The sequence below is a fragment of the Cannabis sativa genome, chromosome 6, assembly GCF_029168945.1.
Source record: "Cannabis sativa cultivar Pink pepper isolate KNU-18-1 chromosome 6, ASM2916894v1, whole genome shotgun sequence".
Classification (NCBI taxonomy): Eukaryota; Viridiplantae; Streptophyta; class Magnoliopsida; order Rosales; family Cannabaceae; genus Cannabis; species Cannabis sativa.
The window spans coordinates 28,085,613-28,106,226 of record NC_083606.1 but is presented as its reverse complement, the minus strand read 5'-3'; the positions used below and the strand labels follow the sequence as shown (position 1 = coordinate 28,106,226).

Sequence of the window (20,614 nt, the reverse complement as noted above, 5' to 3'; positions counted from 1 at the left end):
TGAAGCTATGTTGCCTGTAGAACTAGAACCTTCGTCCCACAAAAGATTGACCTATGATCGAGAAGCTAATCATTAGGGGTGTTCATTGGATCAAATCTAATGGATTTGGACCCATCCGATCCAATCCAATTATTTATTGGATATTGGATTTTGCCATCCGATCCAATCCAATTGAATTGAGTCATCCAATCTGATCTGATCCAATGGATGTATTGGATTGGATTGGTTCCATCCATTGGATTCTTTAACTGGTTCTTTATTGGATTGGATTTGATCCATCCAATGGATCCAATGGATGAATCCAATCCATTTTAGCCACTCTTTAGGCTGATTTCATTAAAAAAATATATGAAAAAATATAATTTAAAACCTAATAATCCAACATAGATAATAAACAATAGTTTAGTCCAAATCCAACATAATCTTCATGATCCCATAATAAAAATATAACACAAATCTAGCTTAATAAGCAAAAGTCTTAATAAACAAGTCCAATACATGGAATGCAAATATTATATAAAATATTAAATCAATTACTCTCTTGAGTTTAATCTTTGATGGTCCAATCTCACAAAAGAGGATGTTTACTCAATTTTGAGATCACCAACTCCATTAAGAATTTCTACAAAAAACACAACAAAACAAAACAAAAACAAAATTACTATATTCCATTGAAAAGATTATAAAATAAAGTTAAAATATAGATGCATATTACCAGCTTCTAATGCTTCCACTTCTTCAATTTTCAGATCATCAACATCAATTTTTGCTATTTGTTGAATCCAATTTTGAGTACATATAAGTGCTTGTACAGCTTTAGGAGTTAAACAACTCCTATATCGATCAATGACACATGCGCCGGTAGAGAAAGCAGACTCCGAGGCAACAGTAGATACAGGCATGGCGAAGACATCTTGTGCAATCATAGAAAGAATCTTAAATCTACCAGCATTCTTTTTCCACCACTTTAGAATATCAAAATCAGATTGGTTGTCATTCTCACATGCTTCTATGAAGTACTTGTCAACTTCTGTTTTGTTGTTTGAGAAATCAACGGCCTTTAACTTTGCATCGCATTGTTGACTATACAAAGCATAATCATCATCATCATCCTCATCATTACCCACATTATCTTCTGCAATGTGAGTACTAGAGGAATTATGCATACCACCATTGACATTGATTTGCAATACTCTTTGTACATATGATCCAAAGTCTTTCTTACATTTGTAGAATATCTTGAAGCTTCTTTTGAATCACCACACATCATCTCAAAACATACATTTAAAAATGGCTCCTTATGACGTGGATCAAGCAAAACAGCCACAAGTAGAAGAAGGTTTAAGCCCTCAATTTTCCCCCAATACTTGTCATATTTTTCCTTCATTGATTCAGCCATTGCTCTTAGCCTACAATTATTCATATTCCCAACCCAAAATTCTAACCGACTATGAATAAAAGAGACTTGATCTAAAAATTGGTTTGATGTCACATAATTTGACCCAGAGAACCTTAAGGTGGTATCATAGAAGATCTTCAAGAACTTCGTAAACATTCTAGCATTCTGCCGATCATTCTCATCGGGACACGTTTTTGTTACAAAGCTGCAAAACTCTTTGACATATCCTACATCATGAAACTCCATCCTTTCAAAAGCCTTTTGATACTTTTTCAGCAGCCTCTAACATCAAATAAGTAGAATTCCAACGAGTTGCAACATCTAAAGAAACTGAGTTCTTGCTTGAGATTTTAGCTTGCTCTACACACTCTTTTAGTTTTTGCATTCTAGAAGATGAAGATCTCACATATCTCACAACATCTCTAATCTTGTTTATACTTTGGTCATATTCCTCAACTCCATCTTGAACAATCAAGTTCAGAATATGAGAAGCACCTCTCAAAATTGCACCACCCCACTGATTCACAGTATTCTTGGCATATTGAACAGAAGCATTGTTTGATGATGAATTATCCACAGTAATAGTAAATACCCTCTCAAGCCCCCAATCTAACAAACATTGTTCAATAGCTTTACCAAGAGTGTCACCTTTATTATTAGGAACAACACAATAACTCAATATCTTCTTATGCAAGACCCAAGAGTCATCAATGAAATGAGCAGTTAAACACACGTAATCCAAATTTTGACAAGATCTCCATGTATCAGTTGTAAGACAAACTCCTTTTTTCTTCTTCACAACTATAGCTCTTAAATTCTTTTTCTCTCTAAGGTAAAGATTCATGATATCCCTTGTAATAGTAGTACGTGAAGCGACATTAAATTTAGGCTCCATATTTTGAAGAAGTTCTCTAAAACCTTCGTTTTCTACAAATGAAAATGGCTACTCATCTTTGACAATCATCCTAGCAATATATTTTCTTATTCCTTTGGGGTCAAATTTATGAGTCATGAAAGTGTTTCCCTCCCCTTTCATCAATTCAAAACATAGTGTTTTTTCTTCTTATCACCTCCCAAGAAAACTCTTACATTGAATTCTAATATGATTCAACAAATTACTAGTTCCGTTTTTCTTGCTACCACATGCATGTACACTACTACAGTAATTACATTTAGCTTTTTCATTATTTTTAGCATTACTTACCTTAGTAGAGTGATTCCAAACCATTGATGGAGGCTTAACTGCCTTTCTCTTCAGATCATTTTCCTTTGTCCCATCAGTAGGTAAAGTGGACAATTTTGTGGCTGACTTGATTCCATATTTTGTCCATCTTCTTCATTATGTATATGCTCAAATCCTGGATCTTCTTCCTCATCAAGAGATATAGGTAGCTCTTTTTTTGCAGTGGAAGCAATCAATTAACAATACCCAAAAATCAAATGAGAGAACATAGTAGAGTTAGCAAAATATTCACTATATAATCTTCTTTTAATGAGAACAATTACTAGCCAAATATATAGCTAAACTAACCGAGCTAGAGGTAGAATCCTTGGTGCTTTTTGATACGAACACGAACTTCTAACCAATCCCTCCAAAGAGATAAGACCTACATAAATAGATAACACAATTACAAATAGTGTTTTGATACTAAAATTACAAACAAATGCAGTAAAGTAAAGGCAAATAGTCCTTCTACCAAAATAGGAGAAAATTTATAAAAAATTGTAGAGCTAGTTTTCTTAAAATAAAAAATACAGATTTTCTAAGTGCTCGGGATATATATCGAGCATACAAATGAAGTTTTTCACAAGAAAATACTTTTTTGACTTAAAACCGAGCGGGTGCATTATACATAAGGAGCTAATGCAGGCCGTTTTGAGCTCCTCCCACTGGAACTCTTGGATTTTGAGACCTTCTAGACTTGAGGGTCCACGACAGGTCGTTCCTCAGAGAGGTCTATTTCTTCCTCTCCTTCTCCTTGGACGGAGCCTCATTGCCTTTAGACCTCTTGGGCAGGGGAGCCTGGCCCGAGTTTTCACCAACCCTCTTCTTTAGAGCTTGGAGTACTTTCTGGGACATGACTACACAAACAAAACAACATAGTTAGAAGCAAGTGTAATATAAAGCATGTAATGAAAGAAATAAATACAAGTCAAAATACCATGCATGTGGGCAGGAGCATTTGCCCGAACAAGAAAAGACGGAGGATCATCGTCCGAAGAGTCTTCTTCCTACTCCATCAGGATGACTTTCCCTTTTCCCTCTACTGGGGCTAACGACCAGACAGGCATATCAGGTTCCCTTATCCTGATAGCACGCTCTACTGGTGCTTGGTCACGAGGGAGAGCCTCCTCCTCCTCTTTCTTCTTCTTCTTCTTCTTACTCAGCTTCTCCTGCTCAGTCACCTCGACCTAGCTAGGCTTTGCCTTCTTCTTCTCCTTCACGGGCCTTGGCACAAAGTCCTCTGGGAAGAGTTTATACTTAACATAATTGGCCCCAGTGCCCAGCAGGGTGATGTTCTGAGCAGCATTTGCTAGCTGAAGAATTCTCTGTGCCCTCTTCATGAGCCCCAAAGTGAAGGGAGGGCAGCAATATGAGGGGATCTGCTGGAACCGAGTGTGGACAGTATCCATGCCCTGGACAAAGTAGTACTCATACACAAAATGTCCTATCTTGCTGACATCGGTGTCCACGGTGCCCATTAGCCACTTCTCCTCGAGCTGAGAAAAATAGAAATACCCCAACCTCCTCTACTTGGGAGTTGACTTTAGATCAAAGAGCCACTTGGTGTCGTGTGGGGATGGCTCCCTCCATCTTTGTGAGGCATAAAGGATGAACAAGGCGGATATATATTTGATGCCCTTTGGAGTGAACTGGGTTGGGCAAAGATGGTAGTAATCCGTAATTCTCCTAAAGTATGGAAGCAAGGGCAACATTGCACCCTACTTAGTATGAGCGCCCGACCAAGCACAGTACCCCTCCCTTGGACTGGTTGCCCAGTGGTTTGGAGAGGGAAGGAAGCTTTTGACATCCCTCAAGTAGCCGTGCTTCTCCAAATTCTTCAGTTTTGCCTGGGTTACTATAGATGGAGGAGAAACCCACCGAGCCCCTTCTGCATTTTGTCTTCTTTGAGGAACAACCTCGGTGTATTCCTCAGTAACGTAGTCCTCACCGGCATCCAGGATTTCACCGGCCTCAGACACGTGTTCTCCATCTTCGTTGAACCCACCAAAGGGTAGCCTCTGAGCTGCTCCCTCCTCCTCGGCTTCTAATGGAGTATCAGGACGGACCTCGCCCTAATCCTCTACCTCTTGGACCTCCCAGAAAAATTGGAGGTGCATGCTTGCGAAACCTCTCGTACAACGGCTCCATATAGTTGCCAGCAACATGTTGTTCTACTGGCACCACAGGAACTAAAGCGGCCTGAGCTTGTGGTGGAAGCACTGCAGGAGGACCCTGCTACCTTAATCTCAGAATTTCTTCATCTTATTGGCGGATACGATCTTGCATTTTTTGTGAATCTCTGCTCCCAATTTGGAGGAGCTTGAGGTGGATTTTCATGTCGACCACCCTAAAACCTTCCACGGCCTCTACCGTGTCGACAGGGATTCTGGGGAATTCGATTTCCCTGACCGCCTCCGGTCTCGACCCTATTACCCTGACTCCTTGTATTTCGCTGGGCGTCCATTTAATAGGACTTAGCCTGCGAACCCATAAGTCAGGCAAGTTAGACATCAATCATAAAACTCAATAGCGCTCTTATGGATTTAAAGGCAATGCATTAAAATAAGTAATTATAAACTACTATGCTTCTTAACATGCATTAATAATCACATACAATACTAAATAAGTAATGGCTTATTGAACTGTGAGCTGAGCTTTTCTCTAATGATGATTGTACATGTCTTGGCGCTCTTTGGTAAACAAACCTAGCAGCTCTGATACCAGAATTGTAATGCCATGATACTTAGGCACGCTACAGGGATTTTTCAATTACAGTGCCATCTTTGCTAATCAAAGAAGTTTCCTTGAAAATCATGTCTAATTAAAATTTTAGATTTAATTATTAAACTTTATAAACTTTGATATATATAATTACAAAAGCTGGGATCCCGTAATTAAACTTTTATAGAATATTCAAAATACATTTAGTTAGGTCGCACAACGACTACAAAATAAAATCCAAGATGTCCCGATACCGAACACTCCAAGTTGCGTTGCCATGACATGTACAACATCTTTCTAGCTCGAGGCTCCATCCTGTTTAGCCTTTGCCTTTCCTTTACCTACACACAAAAGTAGAACTGTGAATCGACAGACTCAGTAAGAAAAGCATATAATAAATCATATAATACCGACTTGTGTCTAGGTGCCCATACACCTATTTACAAGGCTTAACAAATGAGCAAGAATGTTCATTACTAGGGTACAGCCACTGTACCACATACACTACGTACCGACATTGTACGAGTGTTGGTAGGGTTTGTTTCGTACCGTGAGTATCTCTAAGTAATATACCACACACACCCTGTACTTTCCCGTACTTGTGCTAGTAACACTGTAATGTACTTTTATACATTGTACACTATACCAATGCACTCTGTACCATTTTCGTACAAGTGTTGGTAATGTACTAAGCATAATAAGCATGCATAGATATTTTACATATACATACATTCGCATAAGTACATCACATGTTCTACGCTATTCTTACCTCGTTTCCGAATTCAAGTGAGTTGGCCGACCTGAATAGAAAACCTCATGCTGGATGGATGCCTTAATCACATAAAATAATCGGGTAAATAACTCGCCCAAAACCCTAATCCGGGAAACTCGAACCTCCAACTACAGGTTCTACCATAGACAACTGAAACTATAATACCCTAAAAATATAGAGAATCACACAACCAAGGCTTTGAAATGGACACGAATCGACAAAAAGAATTGTTCGGGAAACCAGTCCCAGAACAAGTTAACCGGTTTTACAGGACATGGCAAACCAGTAAACCGATTCGCACCAGGTTTCCCCAAACAATTCAAAACCTGTCCAAAACATGTCCAAATCTCACCAAACTTTCAAGAACACCTATATTGACCTCCCACAACATATTTCAAGCAATAGAATCCAGAATTACACACAAAATCAAAACATGCCATGGATGAACCAAGCTTGAGTTTTCAAACTCCAACTTGTGCATCCACCACACCAAACCTCAAAACCAGCTGGAAGAACTCAACCCAAGCTCAAAATAAACTTAAAAACTGATTCAAAAACAAATTTAGCCCTATCATCCAAAATCACATGCCAAAACCAACTAAAACTTAAGGAATTCATAAAGTTAGAGTTTCTAGGGCTTACCTTCATTAATTACTCCTTGAATTGTTGTTGAATTCCCAAAAAAGATGATGAAATTAGCTGGGTTCCTTCAGGTTCTATGTGAGCCGAGCAATAGAGAGAGAGAAAAGAGTTTCTCTTGATTTTTTATTTTTCTTTAATTTCTTTATTTTTTAAGTGTAAAAAGATTAACTACATTAAACTCATGCTGAAAACTAGATTGGCTAGGTGTCACTCAACCCACCAGCCACCTAACCCTCCCTTTCCAAATTACCAAAATGCCCATGGTGCTTAAACTTAAGCAATTTAAAGTCTAGGGATAAAATGGTCAAAAACCATAACCCCGCTCTGTTGACTTCGCTTTTAGCTAACGACAATGAGTCTTTTTGATAAGCGATAAACGATATGTCGTAATAAGAATACGTAATAAAGCAACTAATAATAATAAGAAAACACAGAAATTTTATAGAGGTTCAGCCCCGAGCAGTTCGATAATAGCCTAATCCTCGTTAGTTGTACTGACTTAAGAATAAGGAAGAAGATTCCTTTTCTTATTGCTCTTACAATAGTAGCTCTAAATATATAATTCGTAGAAAGCCTTAGCTTATATCGTTTCGACGTATGATCTCTGTTTTACAGTTTTCGTCCTCCTTGCCCAGTGAACATTCCTCACTATTTATAGGGCAAGAAACTTGAGGAGGAAGAGTTTCCTCTCTCGTTACAAAGCGCATAAACACAAAGATCGTGTGATCATTGCTGAATGCTAGGATCGTGGGATTGAGGCTGTGTACACTGATAGTGGAATCGTGTGTATGCCACATCCACGCAAGTTGATCCCTGAGTTATAGGGATTGAGCTGGTTACTCACGAAGTGCTTGGTTGAATTCGCTAAGTGTTGCATCCTGCTCGGCTCGTTGAGTATTCCATCATGGACATGCCAGCGAGGCATCCTGCTCGGTATGTTCATCCGACCAGGTGCTTTAAGTTGATGTCACGTGTCACCATTCTTATGATGCCACGTCAGAGTGCCAATTTTGGGATAACATTTTCTCCCCAAGTCTGTGCGGGACCTCCGAGGTTGCGTATAGAATTATTCCGAGCTGGCTCTACCTTTGAAAGGGGACACGTGTCGAGCATGACCGTTCGAGACTCGATGTGAAGCTGACTGGGCGTCCCTTCAGTTTTCGGCTAATTAATGCTCTGACAATTAATATTTTGAAAATCCAAATTTCTCTCTCCACGGCTGACGGTTGCACTTGATTATTTTGATTTCCCATATTTGCTTTCAAGGCAGGAAGTCGAGTCGTCTAAGATTCCTTTTACGTACAGTTACCCTTTTGCCTATAAATACTTGGAGTACTGGCACATTTCCTCATTTCATCACCCTTCGTTGTTAAGCAAACTTCAGAGCAAAAAGAGAGAGTTTTCAGGCTTCAAAGTTGCTGAAGAGCTTTCAGACGATTTCAGGCTTGCTTGAATCCGGACACTCGAATCTTTGAGTAAGTTTCTGACTCCCTTTGTGTTTTTCCTTTGCATGCTTGTGCTTTTGAATGTATCTTTGCTGTAGAAGGAACACTGTAGGAAACCCTAGGGTTTGAAACTTCTGGGACTCTTCTTTTCCATGTCCTTGCGTTAGCTTTCAGCCGTAAGGCTTGTTTTAGAACCGCATTGCGTCTGTTTTCCATTCTGCTTTCATCAAGCTTCATGAACTTTTTGCCCTAACTCAACAAAACCTTTCTGACTTCTTGAGTTTAGACTTTTCTTTGAACATGATCGTTCTTTAATCTGTTGGGTACTCCTGGTCAGCATATTTGCTTGTTTTTCTCTTGATACTCCATCCAACACTCATCTTGCGTGTTGTCTTTCGTAGATGAACCCTGGTGAGTCTTGGGAGCCCGAGCATCAAATCGACCAGGAACTGCTTCAACTTCTGCACAAAGTCCATCCTCATCTTCGTGCTAATCCTCCTTCTGATTTCGTACCCAGCCATAGAATGATGGCTCGTACGAAGAAAACTACGCGTCTGGCTGACTCTTCTGATTGCCAGGTAGCTCGGCTTGCCACCCTACCCGACGCCGAACAGGATTTGGCGGTCCCAATGGAGGAGGACCGTGAGGGGGATGCTACTGAAGTCCAGGAAATTGAGGAACTTGACGAGGCGCGTTCGAGCATCCCTCCCGCTGCTGAGGGAGAGGAGGAGATTGAACCCCCTAACTATGGGGAGTACAATGAGGCTGGGCAACCAATTGATGCTGACGGGGATGTCCTGGTTGTAAGCGTCGACTACGTCACCGAGGAGCTTGCTGAGGCGGTTCCTTATAGGAGGCAGGGTTCCTTGGGCGCCAGATGGGTGAGTCCTCCGTCCAAGATTTTGGAGGCACGCCTCCGCACTCTCGACCAGGACGGATACCTGGGCAAGCTGGACTGCTTCATTCCCGCCCACAACAATCGCGCCTCAAACCCTAGTGAGGGGATGTGCTCCTGGTCGTGGGCTTACGGCCAGCAAGGGGCGTTGATGCCCTTGCACAAGTACTTCCGGGTTGTGGCGGACTTCTTCGGCCTCTGCCCGGCCCAGAACACTCCCAAGGGCATTAAGTATTTGTCCGCTCTCTTCGTCCTTTACGCTTTCTAGGGATGGGGTGCTCCTTCTCCCCACGAGGTCGCTTGGTACCCCCAAGCAAGGCAGGTCGGGGTATTTTTACTTCTCTCAGCCGGGCTTCAAGTGGTTGAGCGGGACGGACAACAAGGCCATCAGCAAAATAGGGCATTTTATTGATGAGTACTTCATGGTAAAGGATCCGAACATCACTCGGACTCGGTTTCAGTAGATTCTGACATATCACCGTCCTCCCCTTACCCTTACTCTTAGGGATAGAGCTCAGAAGCTTGCCCGGTTGCCGGCGGAAGACAGGGATATAATCCAGTTGACCTCCGACGCAAATCTGGTGCAGTACGGGCTCTACCTAGAGGACTTTTCTTCTAAGTCCGTGACGAGGAAGAAGAGTAAATCTGGTGCTGCTCGGTCTGAACGAGCTCATTCGGAGGATGAGTTGATTCAACTGAAGCGTGAAGCTAAGTTGAAGGGAGGTGCTCGGGCAGAGCAGTATGCTCAGGAGTCCATGAATCCTGAAGATGAGGCTGAGGCTGAGGCTGAGGCTGAGCAGGTGGCTCCTTTGAGGAGGAAGAAGAAACTCACGGCCATGCCCAGGCCCGTGGAACACGGCATTCGCATAAGGGAGCCCATTTCACCTGTTCGGCCATCCCATCCTTATGTTGAAAAAGGGAAGGCTGTTATGGCTGAGATAAAGTCGATGTCACATGATGATGGACTTCTGACTTTCTGGGCGGACAGTCACTCTGCGCTTTACTTCTTTTTTAGCTTCTTGACTTTCATACTTTGTATTTTTTGTTAGTTTTTGCTAACCATGTTGTTTTTGCTCTGTGCAGACATGTCTCGGCAGATGATAGACGCCTTAAGGAAGAGGATGAGTGGAGGCTCCAGTGCTTCTCCTCTGGCCAAGAAGTCCAAGGTCGGAGAGGGGTCTTCAGAGAAGAAGCCTTCTGGAGAGATCATTGATCTTTCTGAGGAGCTGACTACTGCAAATCCTTCCACTCCCATATCTGCCAAGTCTAAGGAGTCTGTGCCACAAACATCTGGGTCCGAGCTGGTCAAAAGGATTCCTGAACAGGAGCAAGCACCAACTCCACCCATGTCCGTGTTGCCTGAGGTCAAAAGGGGAGGGAGGTGCTGGTTCACCATATGAATCGGCTGGTTCCTGAGGTCGGCAATCAGCTGGCTGGTGCGGACCACTCATCTCTGGATGTGTTGGTGGGCGGAGTCTTGAAGGAGCTTACCAGGGTTAGTATTTTCTTTCCGACACTTCCCTTTTAGCTTTTCATACTCAGCTTCTTATACTGACTTTTTCCTTATGCAGGCCGGTTTGAAGTTGGCTTATACCTACTCCCGGGCTAAATCTGCTACTTCCAAGAGTACGGCTCTGTCTGACACCTTGAGGGCGCAGGCGGACTTGGCCAAGAAGGAAGCAGAGGAGGCCAGGGCAAAGACTGCAGCTGTTCGCCATGAGTTGGGTGAGGCCAACAAGAAGCTTTTTGCCGCTGAGAAGAAGGTCACCGTGCTGACAAAGGACCTCGAGGCTGCTGATCGCTTTGAGGAAACCATCGAGTCCTTATCTGCTGAGGTTAATCGTCTTCAATATGAGAGGACTTCTCTGCGGCAGGTCCTCCTTCAGCTGAAGGATGATCAGGATGCTCAGACAGTCGAGGCGAACCGCTTGAGGGAGAAGGTTGATGCTTTGGAGACTGTCGGCCTCGAGCTCTTCTTTGATTTTTGGAAGGCTAATCCCCAGGCCAACTTTGACTACTTGGGCGACGCCAAGGACATGTACCTCGAGTACTACGCGACCCAAGTTGCCTATGGTGGGAAAGAGGTGGCTGCTTTAACTTCCGGCCAAGCTTCTAACCAAGCTGCTGATGCTTCTCCTGCTCAAACAACAGATCCTCCTGCCCCAGTCGGCTCAGAAGAACCAAATCCAGAGCCTGGGACTCTAGCCGTTTGAACATTGATGTTTTTATCTCTCCTGTTTATATATATATATATATTATATATCATCGTAAGGCCTTTAAGATATCATGACAGGCCAAGCGGTCTTTAAACTTGGAATTAATTTTCATTTTTCGGACAACGGGCTGACCGGGCAGCTTTTAATCCCGGGACTTTATGCTCTTGTTATCCTTAATGAATTTCATTATCTGTTTATAATTGCAGTGCAATTGTGATTGTTTTATGTTTACCAGATGCTTTGCACAGGTATAGGTGCCCCCCAAGTGACCGAGCAGACATATGACTCTTGGTCACTTGTCTTTTGCAAATATATTGCTTTTTTGTTTGGTGTTTTGGGTTCGATTGACCCTTTTGTACGCACTCTAGGTAAATTATATCATGCTGATTTTTTCAACTCAATAGAATTGGAAATAATATCTTTATTCTTTTATTGATCGAAAATGTATTTATTACCGTAGTAACTTACATCAGAGCTAGTGATCCAATAGATCTTTTTAGCTTATCATGACATAAAACAAATAAGAAACTGTACTTTAAAGTGGTCTACCCGACCTGAGTACTTTTGTTTCTGAAGCCTTTGCGCGGAGTCCACCCAAGAGGCCATTCACTTATAGCGAATGTTCAATACTACTTTAATGTGGTCTACCCAACCTGAGTACTTTGAAATGGTCTATTTGACCTGAGTACTTTGAAGTGGTCTACCCGACCTGAGTACTCATTGGTAGTATTTCCTTAAATGTTCTCCATTCCAGTATCGTGGTACTAAAATGAGTTGCATTTTTTCGTCATACTTACCAAGTTTGTATGCTCCGGAGTCGAGAACTTCGACCACTTGATAAAGTCCTTCCCAGATGGGTCCTAGTACGCCTGACGTGTTGTCTTTGGTGTTTAGGAATACCCTTCTTAGGATCATATCTCCCACAAAGAATTTCCGAGCTTTCACTTGTTTGTTGAAATATCGAGCTACTTTTTGTTGAAGAGCTACCAACTTTAAGTTTGCAGTTGCTCATTTTTCTTCGATTTCATCAAGTGATTCTGCAAGGAGTATGTGATTGGTACCTTGATCGTACGTCAACCTTCTGTGGGATGGTGGTTCGAGTTCGACGGGCAGCATAGCTTCATAACCGTACGCCATTGAGAATGGTGTCTGACCGGTTGCTGTTTTTTCTGTTGTACGGTATGACCATAGAACCTCTGGGAGTTCTTCCGGCCAATTTCCTTTGGCATCTTCAAGCTTCTTCTTTAGTGTGTCCTTCAGGGTCTTGTTGACTGCTTCAACTTGACCATTTGCTTGTGGACATGCCACTGCGGAGAAGCTTTTGATGATGCCATGGTTCGCGCAGAAATCAGTGAAAGATTGACTGTCGAACTACTTGCCGTTGTCCGAAACTATTTTGTACGGTAGTCCGAACCGGCATATGATGTTTTTCACTATAAAGTCTTGAACCTTTTTTGATGTGATAGTTGCGAGTGGTTCGGCTTCAGTCCACTTTGTAAAGTAGTTGACTGTTACAACCGCGTACTGTACTCCGCCTTTACCTTTAGGCAATTGCCCGATTAGGTCAATTCCCCAAATGGCAAAGGGCCATGGACTTTGCATTTGTGTCAGCTCGTTGGACGGAGCTCTTGGTATCTTTGAAAATCTCTAGCATTTGTCACATTCTTGACGTAAGTTTTTGAATCTTCGATCATCGTCGGCCAGAAGTAGCCTTGCCTTAGAATTTTCTTTGATAAGCTGTCCGGCTGGATGATTTCCGCAGAATCCGCCGTGCACTTCATATAGAAGCTGTGCAGCTTCATTGAGAATCCTCTTCTGTACTTGATCCCGTCTACGATGCTGTACCGTGCTGCCTTTCTTCTCATTTTTCAAGCTTCATTTCGGTTATCTGGGAGTTCCCCAGAGTTGAGATAGGCTGCTATTGGTGTCATCCAGTTCAGAGATGTATCGATCATTTTGATTTCTTCCGTGCCGGTGATGTTAGGCTCTTCAAGAAACTGGATCGGGACAAGGTTCGCCTTGTCACTTATATTGCTGCTCGCCAAACGGGCTAGCTCATCTCCAGTTGTATTTTCCTCTCTTAGAATCTGCTTGAGGCTGCAGCTTTTGAATTGTGCAAGCAGATCATGTATTTTGCTCAGATATGCTATCATTTTTTCTCCCCGAGTCTCGTATTCGCCAGATACATGATTAACCACTAGCTGTGAGTCACTGCAGATCTCAATGTGCTCGGCTTTCATTTCCTTCGCTAGTTTGAGTCCAGCGATTAGGGCTTCGTATTCGGCCTCATTGTTGGAAGCTTTGAATCTGAATTTGACCGCTGCATGAACGTGTTGCCCCCCAGGTGTGACAAGGGCAATTCCTGCGCCGGATAGCTGATCTGTGGCTGATCCATCCACGTGAAGCTTCCAGGTCGGCTTGCTTTCAGTGCTGGTCGGCTGAGGTGTTGGCTCGGGATCGCCTTCTGGGATACTCTCAGTTTTTCCTGTGCATTCCACCACAAAGTCGACCAAGGCTTGGCCTTTGATAGCTGCTCGAGGTTGGAAATTGATTTCGTACTGCCCCAATTCCACCGCCCACTTGAGTAATCGCCCAGAGGCATCTGGCTTTTGCAGTATTTGTCGTAGCAGTTGGTCGGTGTACACCCGAACAGGATGAGCTTGAAAATAAGGTCTTAGCTTTCTTGTTGCTAAGATGAGGCAGTAGGCGAGCTATTCTATCAACGGATATCGGCCTTCGGCCTCGACGAGTCTTTTACTAATGTAATAGACTGGATGCTGCACGCCATCTTCTTCTCTGATTAGTACGGTGCTTATGGCATGCTCCGTTACTGCCAGGTATATCCCCAGTTCCTCACCGTCCAAAGGTTTAGAGAGGACGGGAGGTTTTGCGAGCTGTGCCTTTAGATCTTGAAAAGCTCTTTCACATTATTCTGTCCACTCAAAATTTTTGTTTACTCGCCGAATGTTGAAGAATGGGACACATTTATCTGTTGATTTTGACACGAATCTGCTGAGTGCGGTGATTCGACCAGTTAGGCTTTGTACCTCTTTGGTTTTTGTTGGCGAGTTCATATCCAGGAGGGCTTGGATTTTTCCCGGATTGGTTTCAATTCGTCGAGCGTTGACGATGAAGCCTAGAAACTTTCCCAAGCTGACTTTGAAGAAGCATTTTAGGGGATTCAGTTTCATGTTGTATTTTCTGAGGACTTTGAAACATTGGTCCAGGTCGTGTATGTGCCCCCCAGCCTTTCTGGATTTGACGAGCATATCATCCACGTACACTTCCATATTTCTGCCGATCTGATCTTTAAACATTTTGTTGACCAGTCTCTGGTATGTACCTCCAGCATTTTTAAGACCGAATGGCATGACTTTGTAGCAGTAGAGCCCCATATCTGTTCGGAAACTTGTATGTTCTTGGTCTGGCGGATGCATCTTAATTTGATTGTAGCCTGAATAACCATCCATGAAGCTTAATATTTTGTGCCCGGCTGTTGCATCGACGAGCTGATCGATTCTTGGAAGTGGGAAACAGTCTTTAGGGCACGCTTTGTTGAGGTCTGTAAAGTCAATACAGACTCGCCATTTCTTGTTCGGCTTAGACATGAGTACGGGGTTCGCGACCCAAGCCGGGTAGAAAGCTTCAATGATGAAGTTGTTGTTGCACAGCTTTTCAACTTCGTCTTTTAGGGCTACTCCTCGTTCTTTATCCAGCAATCTTCATTTTTGCTGAACTGGCCGTAGATTAGGATCGATATTCAGGACGTGCGAAATAATAGAAGGATCGATTCCGACCATATCCGCATGTGACCAGGCAAAAACGTCTAGGTTTGCTCTCAATAATTTTATCAATACCGATTTTACTTCGAGCAACAAACCCTTTCTGATTTTCAGCTTTCTGGCCGGGATATCTGGATCGATCTCGATCTCTTCTAATTCTTCCATAGGTCCAACATTGCTGCTTGGGTCCCCAAGTCGAGGATCCACATCTTCATCCTCGCCTTGGGTGGTTTCCTACTTGGCAATATTCATTCCCTTGTCCGAGCTCTGGCAGGAGGATACTTCCTTCTTAGCCTTGGCCACGTACTGCAAGGTTGTAACATTCCCGGGCAGATTGCTGGTTCCCTCTAAGACACCCTACCCCGTTTCAGGCACGAGCGGAATATTGATGTGACAGCTTTTAAGTCGTACAAGGCTGGTTGGCCTAGCATTATGTTAAAGGCCGAAGGAACATCCAATACCAGGAATTGTGCCATAATAGTTATGCTCGTTGGAGCTTGTCCAACTGTGAGGGGTAGGCGGATTTGTCCTAGGGGCGCAACTCCTTGACCGGAGAAACCATAGACGGGCTGAAGGCATGGAGTTAAATCTTTGAGCTGGAGCCCCATCTTCTCGTAGGCAGTCTTGAACAAAATATTTGACGAAGCCCCATTATCAATCATGGTTCTGGACACCATTTTGTTTGTTATCTGGACTTCCACGACCAGCGGGTCGCTGTGCGGAAATCTTATCTGGACAGCATCTTCGTCGTTGAATGTTATGGTTGGCTCTCCTGCTCGTGGAACTTTGGGCTTCCTTTCCTCCACGGCCAGGATGACTTCTTCTTGCTCGTACTGAGCTGTACGGGCATATCGTTCCCGAGCTTTGCCCGTGTCTCCAGCGATGTGCGAGCCTCCAATGATGACTTTTAAGTGTCCATCTATCGGTGGAGGCATCAGATCCTGGTTGTTTTGACCTTGGTTGGCCTTGACATACTTCTGTAGGTGCGAGTTGTTCTTCTTGATCAAAAGTTCTATTTCCCGCTTCAGGTTGTAACATTCGTTGGTGTCGTGGCCGTAATCTCCATGGAACTGACAAAATTTCGTCATGTCCCTTTTTCTGGTATCTTTCTTCATGGGCCCAGGCTTCTTGTTCGGAATTAGCGACTGAGTTGCTATATACACACTTTCTATATCCTCAGTTAGGATAGTGAATGCAGTGTGTTTGGCGCGATCGCGGGGAGTCTGTCCGGTTTTTTCGGCAAACTTTCCCTTCTTCCCGTTCCCTTGCTTGTGGTTGTTGCCTGAACACTTGCCACTTGAGTTGCTGGAATATTGGGGAAGCTGGGCGGACGTTCCAGTAGAAGGAGCCTTCGTTTTGTTCGGCTTTTACTCACCTTCTGCTCGCTGAATGGCTTCTTCGAGCTTGATGAAACCTTCGATCCTGTCGAGGAAATCACTCATTGAGTCGATCGGTCCGTTCTTTCTTATGTCCTTCCATAGTTCGCCAAGGACTTCAATGCCCCCCAGTATCCCAGATTACTTTCCATCCTCGGTTTCCCGTGATACCTTGGTCGCTTTCGTCATGAATCTGCTGATGTATGCCCGGAGTGGCTCGCCTGGTCGCTGTTTTACTTCGACCAGATCTCCCAAATGCAATGGGAGTTGGCGCGAGGAAGAGAATTGTGCATGGAATTCTGAAGAGAAGGTTTTCCATGAACTAAACTTCCCTGGAGCCAACTTAAAATACCATTGTTGTGTGGCCTCTGACAGAGTTGCGGGGAAGATTCTGCAACATACGTCTCCTCACACTCCTTGTAGATCCATTTGCATCTCGAAATACTTGAGATGAGATAGAGGATCTTCTGTCCCAGTGTACATCTTCCACGTTGGCATCTTGAACTTGTGAGGCAGTGGTAGGAGGTTGATTTCTGGCGAGAAGGGAGTTCCGCGTGCACGGTCTAACTCAAGATCATTGTTACGCTGCCCGGCCATGCCATGAAACATATTCTTCAGTTCGTCAATCTGGGCCTGCACGGCTGGGCTGACTTCTTTGGCATTCTGGTCAGGTTGGGCTACGTCAGCGTCTTTCTGAGTGGGGATTTGAGTATGGGCTCTAAACTGCACATTCGTTGTAGTATTCTGGTCGTCTGTTCCCCTTCTTCTGTTTAGGTCATCCCTTAGGTCACGGGGTGTTCCCAACCTTTCGAACACAGAAGAACCTGGCTGCCTTAGCGATTGGTTCGCTTGGTTGGCAGGTGGAATGGCTCCGTTATTTTGCGTGGATCCATCGAGCATGACTCCTCATGATGAATTCCCGGACAAGGTCTGTCCGCCTACCTCTTGGCCCACAAATAGAACTCATGACCGAGGATTGGACGGCTGACCGTTGTTTGTTTAGGAAGCATTAACCATTGGGTCATCCTCGGTTTCTCCAAGGGGAATGACGCTCGGCACCTGCTGGCCTACAGTCTGATAGGCTCTTCGTATCAGCACAGTAACTTGCCGACTATGATGTTCGATTTCTGCGTGGTGAGCCCTTAACGCCTCCATCTCTTTGTCTCTCCACTCGGCGAACATAGGCCTCTGTTCGTCAAATGCGAGGTTTACTGCGGCACGTAATTCATCCTGATCATGATGCAGGGTATTGTTGTGGCCCTGCATGAGTCCAAGCGCAGCACGGAGATTTTACAATTCGGTTGCATCTCCGATGGTCGTATGGACGCTGATGCCTGGTGGAACAGTCATGTTATGAACGTCCTGGCTGTGTGCGGAACCGTTGTTTCCGGTCTTTTGCACACCAGGCCCAGTTTCAGTAACATGAGTTATTCCATCATTCACCACGCTTCCTGTCTGTCCAGGATTGACAGCGGGTGGAACCGTCGAATTCCCTTGGTCCTGCAACATCGGATCTAGCGTCTGTGAGTTTGCTTGGTCGGACAAGCCTCTGCGAGTTTGCACCATCGCGTCGAAAGAGCGATCTGTGATCCTTCTCTCAATGAAAGCACCAAAATATTGACTTCGCTTTTAGCCAACGACAATGAGTCTTTTTGATAAGCGATAAACGATATGTCATAATAAGAATACGTAATAAAGCAAAAAATAATAATAAGAAGACACAAAAATTTTATAGAGGTTCAGCCCCGAGCAATTCGGTAATAGCCTAATCCTCGTTAGTTTTATTGACTTAAGAATAAGGAAGAAGATTCTTTTTCTTATAGCTCTTACAATAGTATCTCTGAATATATAATTCTTAGATAGCCTTAGCTTATAGCGTTTCGGCGTATGATCTTTGTTTTACAGTTTTCGTCCTCCTTGCCCAATGAACATTCCTCACTATTTATAGGGCAAGAAACTTGCGGAGGAAGAGTTTCCTCTCTCGTTACAAAGCACATAAACACAAAGATCGTGTGATCATTGCTGAATGCTAGGATCGTGGGATTGAGGCTGTGTACACCGATAGTGGAATCGTGTGTATGCCACATCCACGCAAGTTGATCGCTGAGTTATAGGGATTGAGCTGGTGACTCACGAAGTGCTTGGTTGAATTCGCTAAGTGTTGCTCATTCTGCACGGCTCGTTGAGTATTCCATCATGGACATGCCAGCGAGGCATCCTGCTCGGAATGTTCATCCGACCAAGTGCTCTAAGTTGATGCCACGTGTCACCATTCTTGTGATGCCACGTTAGAGTGCCAATTTTTGGATAACACGCTCAAACCCGGTATTCTATTTATTGCCACTATTTATCCCACCAAGAAAAAGGTTCTAGACTTACCCATGTGATTTAAATGGCCATTCATCGCATTTTTCGTCATCGCCGAGCAAAAATCATAAAAATGGCATATTTCATATATAATACAAATAATACATCTAGAGTTTAATAAAATCTCTTGAATTGAAAAATTATCACTCTAATACCCAAATCTAAAAATGGGACCCACAATTAAATAAATTCATAAACATTTATAGAAATATCAATAATTAACGCTAATTGCATTTACTAATTATATTCTAAAATAAGGTCATTACATGTTAACCCAGAAACTTTCCCTTGTGACGTGGACATCAATGTTTGACATGTGGAAAGAAGGATGACGTAACGGAGTTGAGTAGACATGATTCATAGCAGTCGACCTGGGAGGGGACTCTAGCCTGCGCCTAAGTTGATTTTGGGAGCTCCAAGATGGACGTTCAGACTTCAATAACTTATATCCAACTCAATATCTTTTAGTATTTTGTACCATGAAGACATGGAGCAACCTAAGTAAAGCCTCGAGAGCTAAAATTACACAAACTTGCAACTCGAAAGCCAACATGGGCACCTAGGGTTTTGCCTAGCGCCTAAGTTAACATTCCTAACTAGGGTTTTGGTTTTTGGGAGCGTCTTAGTGCAAAAGGGTCAAAACATGCATTGGGACATTAACTATAAATACCACAAACATATTTGAGGCATCAGAATCGAAGCAAGTTCATTTTTTAGCACCCTAGTGTCCAGGTTGACAATCTGTCAATCTGGTCGCCTTCTGAAAATTAGACCGACAGTTGATTTTTTGCAACTTCCTTGTCTTCATAAAAAATTGAGAAATAGGTCCTTTCAGGGAAGAAACAACACTTCTTGGGTGCCAAAAGCAAGGTCCGGCCCCTAGGTTGACACCTGGGGCTGGCCTAGCACCCACGTTGACATTTTATTAACCTGGGTCGATTTTGATGATGTTTTCTGAGAATCTTCTCTGTTTTCAGAAAATATTGAGATTCAACTATTTCTAAGGACCAAACGAAACTTTTGAAGGGACATAACTGTTGGGTTTTGTACCCTAAAGAAAACCCATTTCAACATAATCAGATTTACTAATTAATAAAAGATCAGAAATCGCTTTAATATGGCATGGTTCACATGATTTATTTCATGATTATGCTTATGATATAAATTATATTAAGTCCAGAAAATATATAAATATATATTTGTTCATGATTATAGTGTCGTCAGCACAAAGGAATATAGTCATGGTTATATGTTCAAAAGTTTAATTCCCATGATTTGTCAGTTCATTGGATTTAGACTGACATGATAATCGGCGATAAGTTATACTTACACCTTGGATAAGTGTTATGCCCTTTCCGGGGTATTGGCAAAGTTTACCATTATCGGATGTATGGACTATACATTGGAAGGGACCGATATTGATCTTGGATATGATATCATAAACTTACTGTTATATCTTTCTAAGTCAATATCAATGATTGATCTTAGGTCTATGCGTCTTAATCTTAATATGATTAGGTTCAGCTTAGTTGTATTATTTATATTCTTCAAGTTGTTCCTGGATGCTAACTAATGGTTCTGGCAAATATTTACATCTTGAGAATATGGTAGTTTAATTGAGTGGGAGCGTTGATCATAGATATGGAATCTATAGCTTCTATAAGTATTTAGAAGTGAAACGGTGATTTTCTTTGAGCTTGAATTGATAGAGATAAATGAATGAGATCTCATTTTAGTAATTATCTTAGTTTACTGAAATATCATTTATAGGTAG

The 20,614-nt window shown here is 42.9% G+C and overlaps 1 protein-coding gene across 1 annotated transcript; it reads left to right on the top strand.

The window, feature by feature from the left end:
* The first annotated feature begins 10,185 nt into the window (after positions 1-10,185).
* LOC133039459 (uncharacterized) lies at positions 10,186-11,515 on the top strand. Its single transcript, XM_061118375.1, has 2 exons — positions 10,186-10,594; positions 10,671-11,515. Exons 1-2 carry the CDS (start codon positions 10,496-10,498, stop codon positions 11,310-11,312), a joined length of 741 nt encoding a protein of 246 aa, XP_060974358.1. The 5' UTR covers positions 10,186-10,495; the 3' UTR covers positions 11,313-11,515.
* The last annotated feature ends 9,099 nt before the right edge of the window (positions 11,516-20,614 follow it).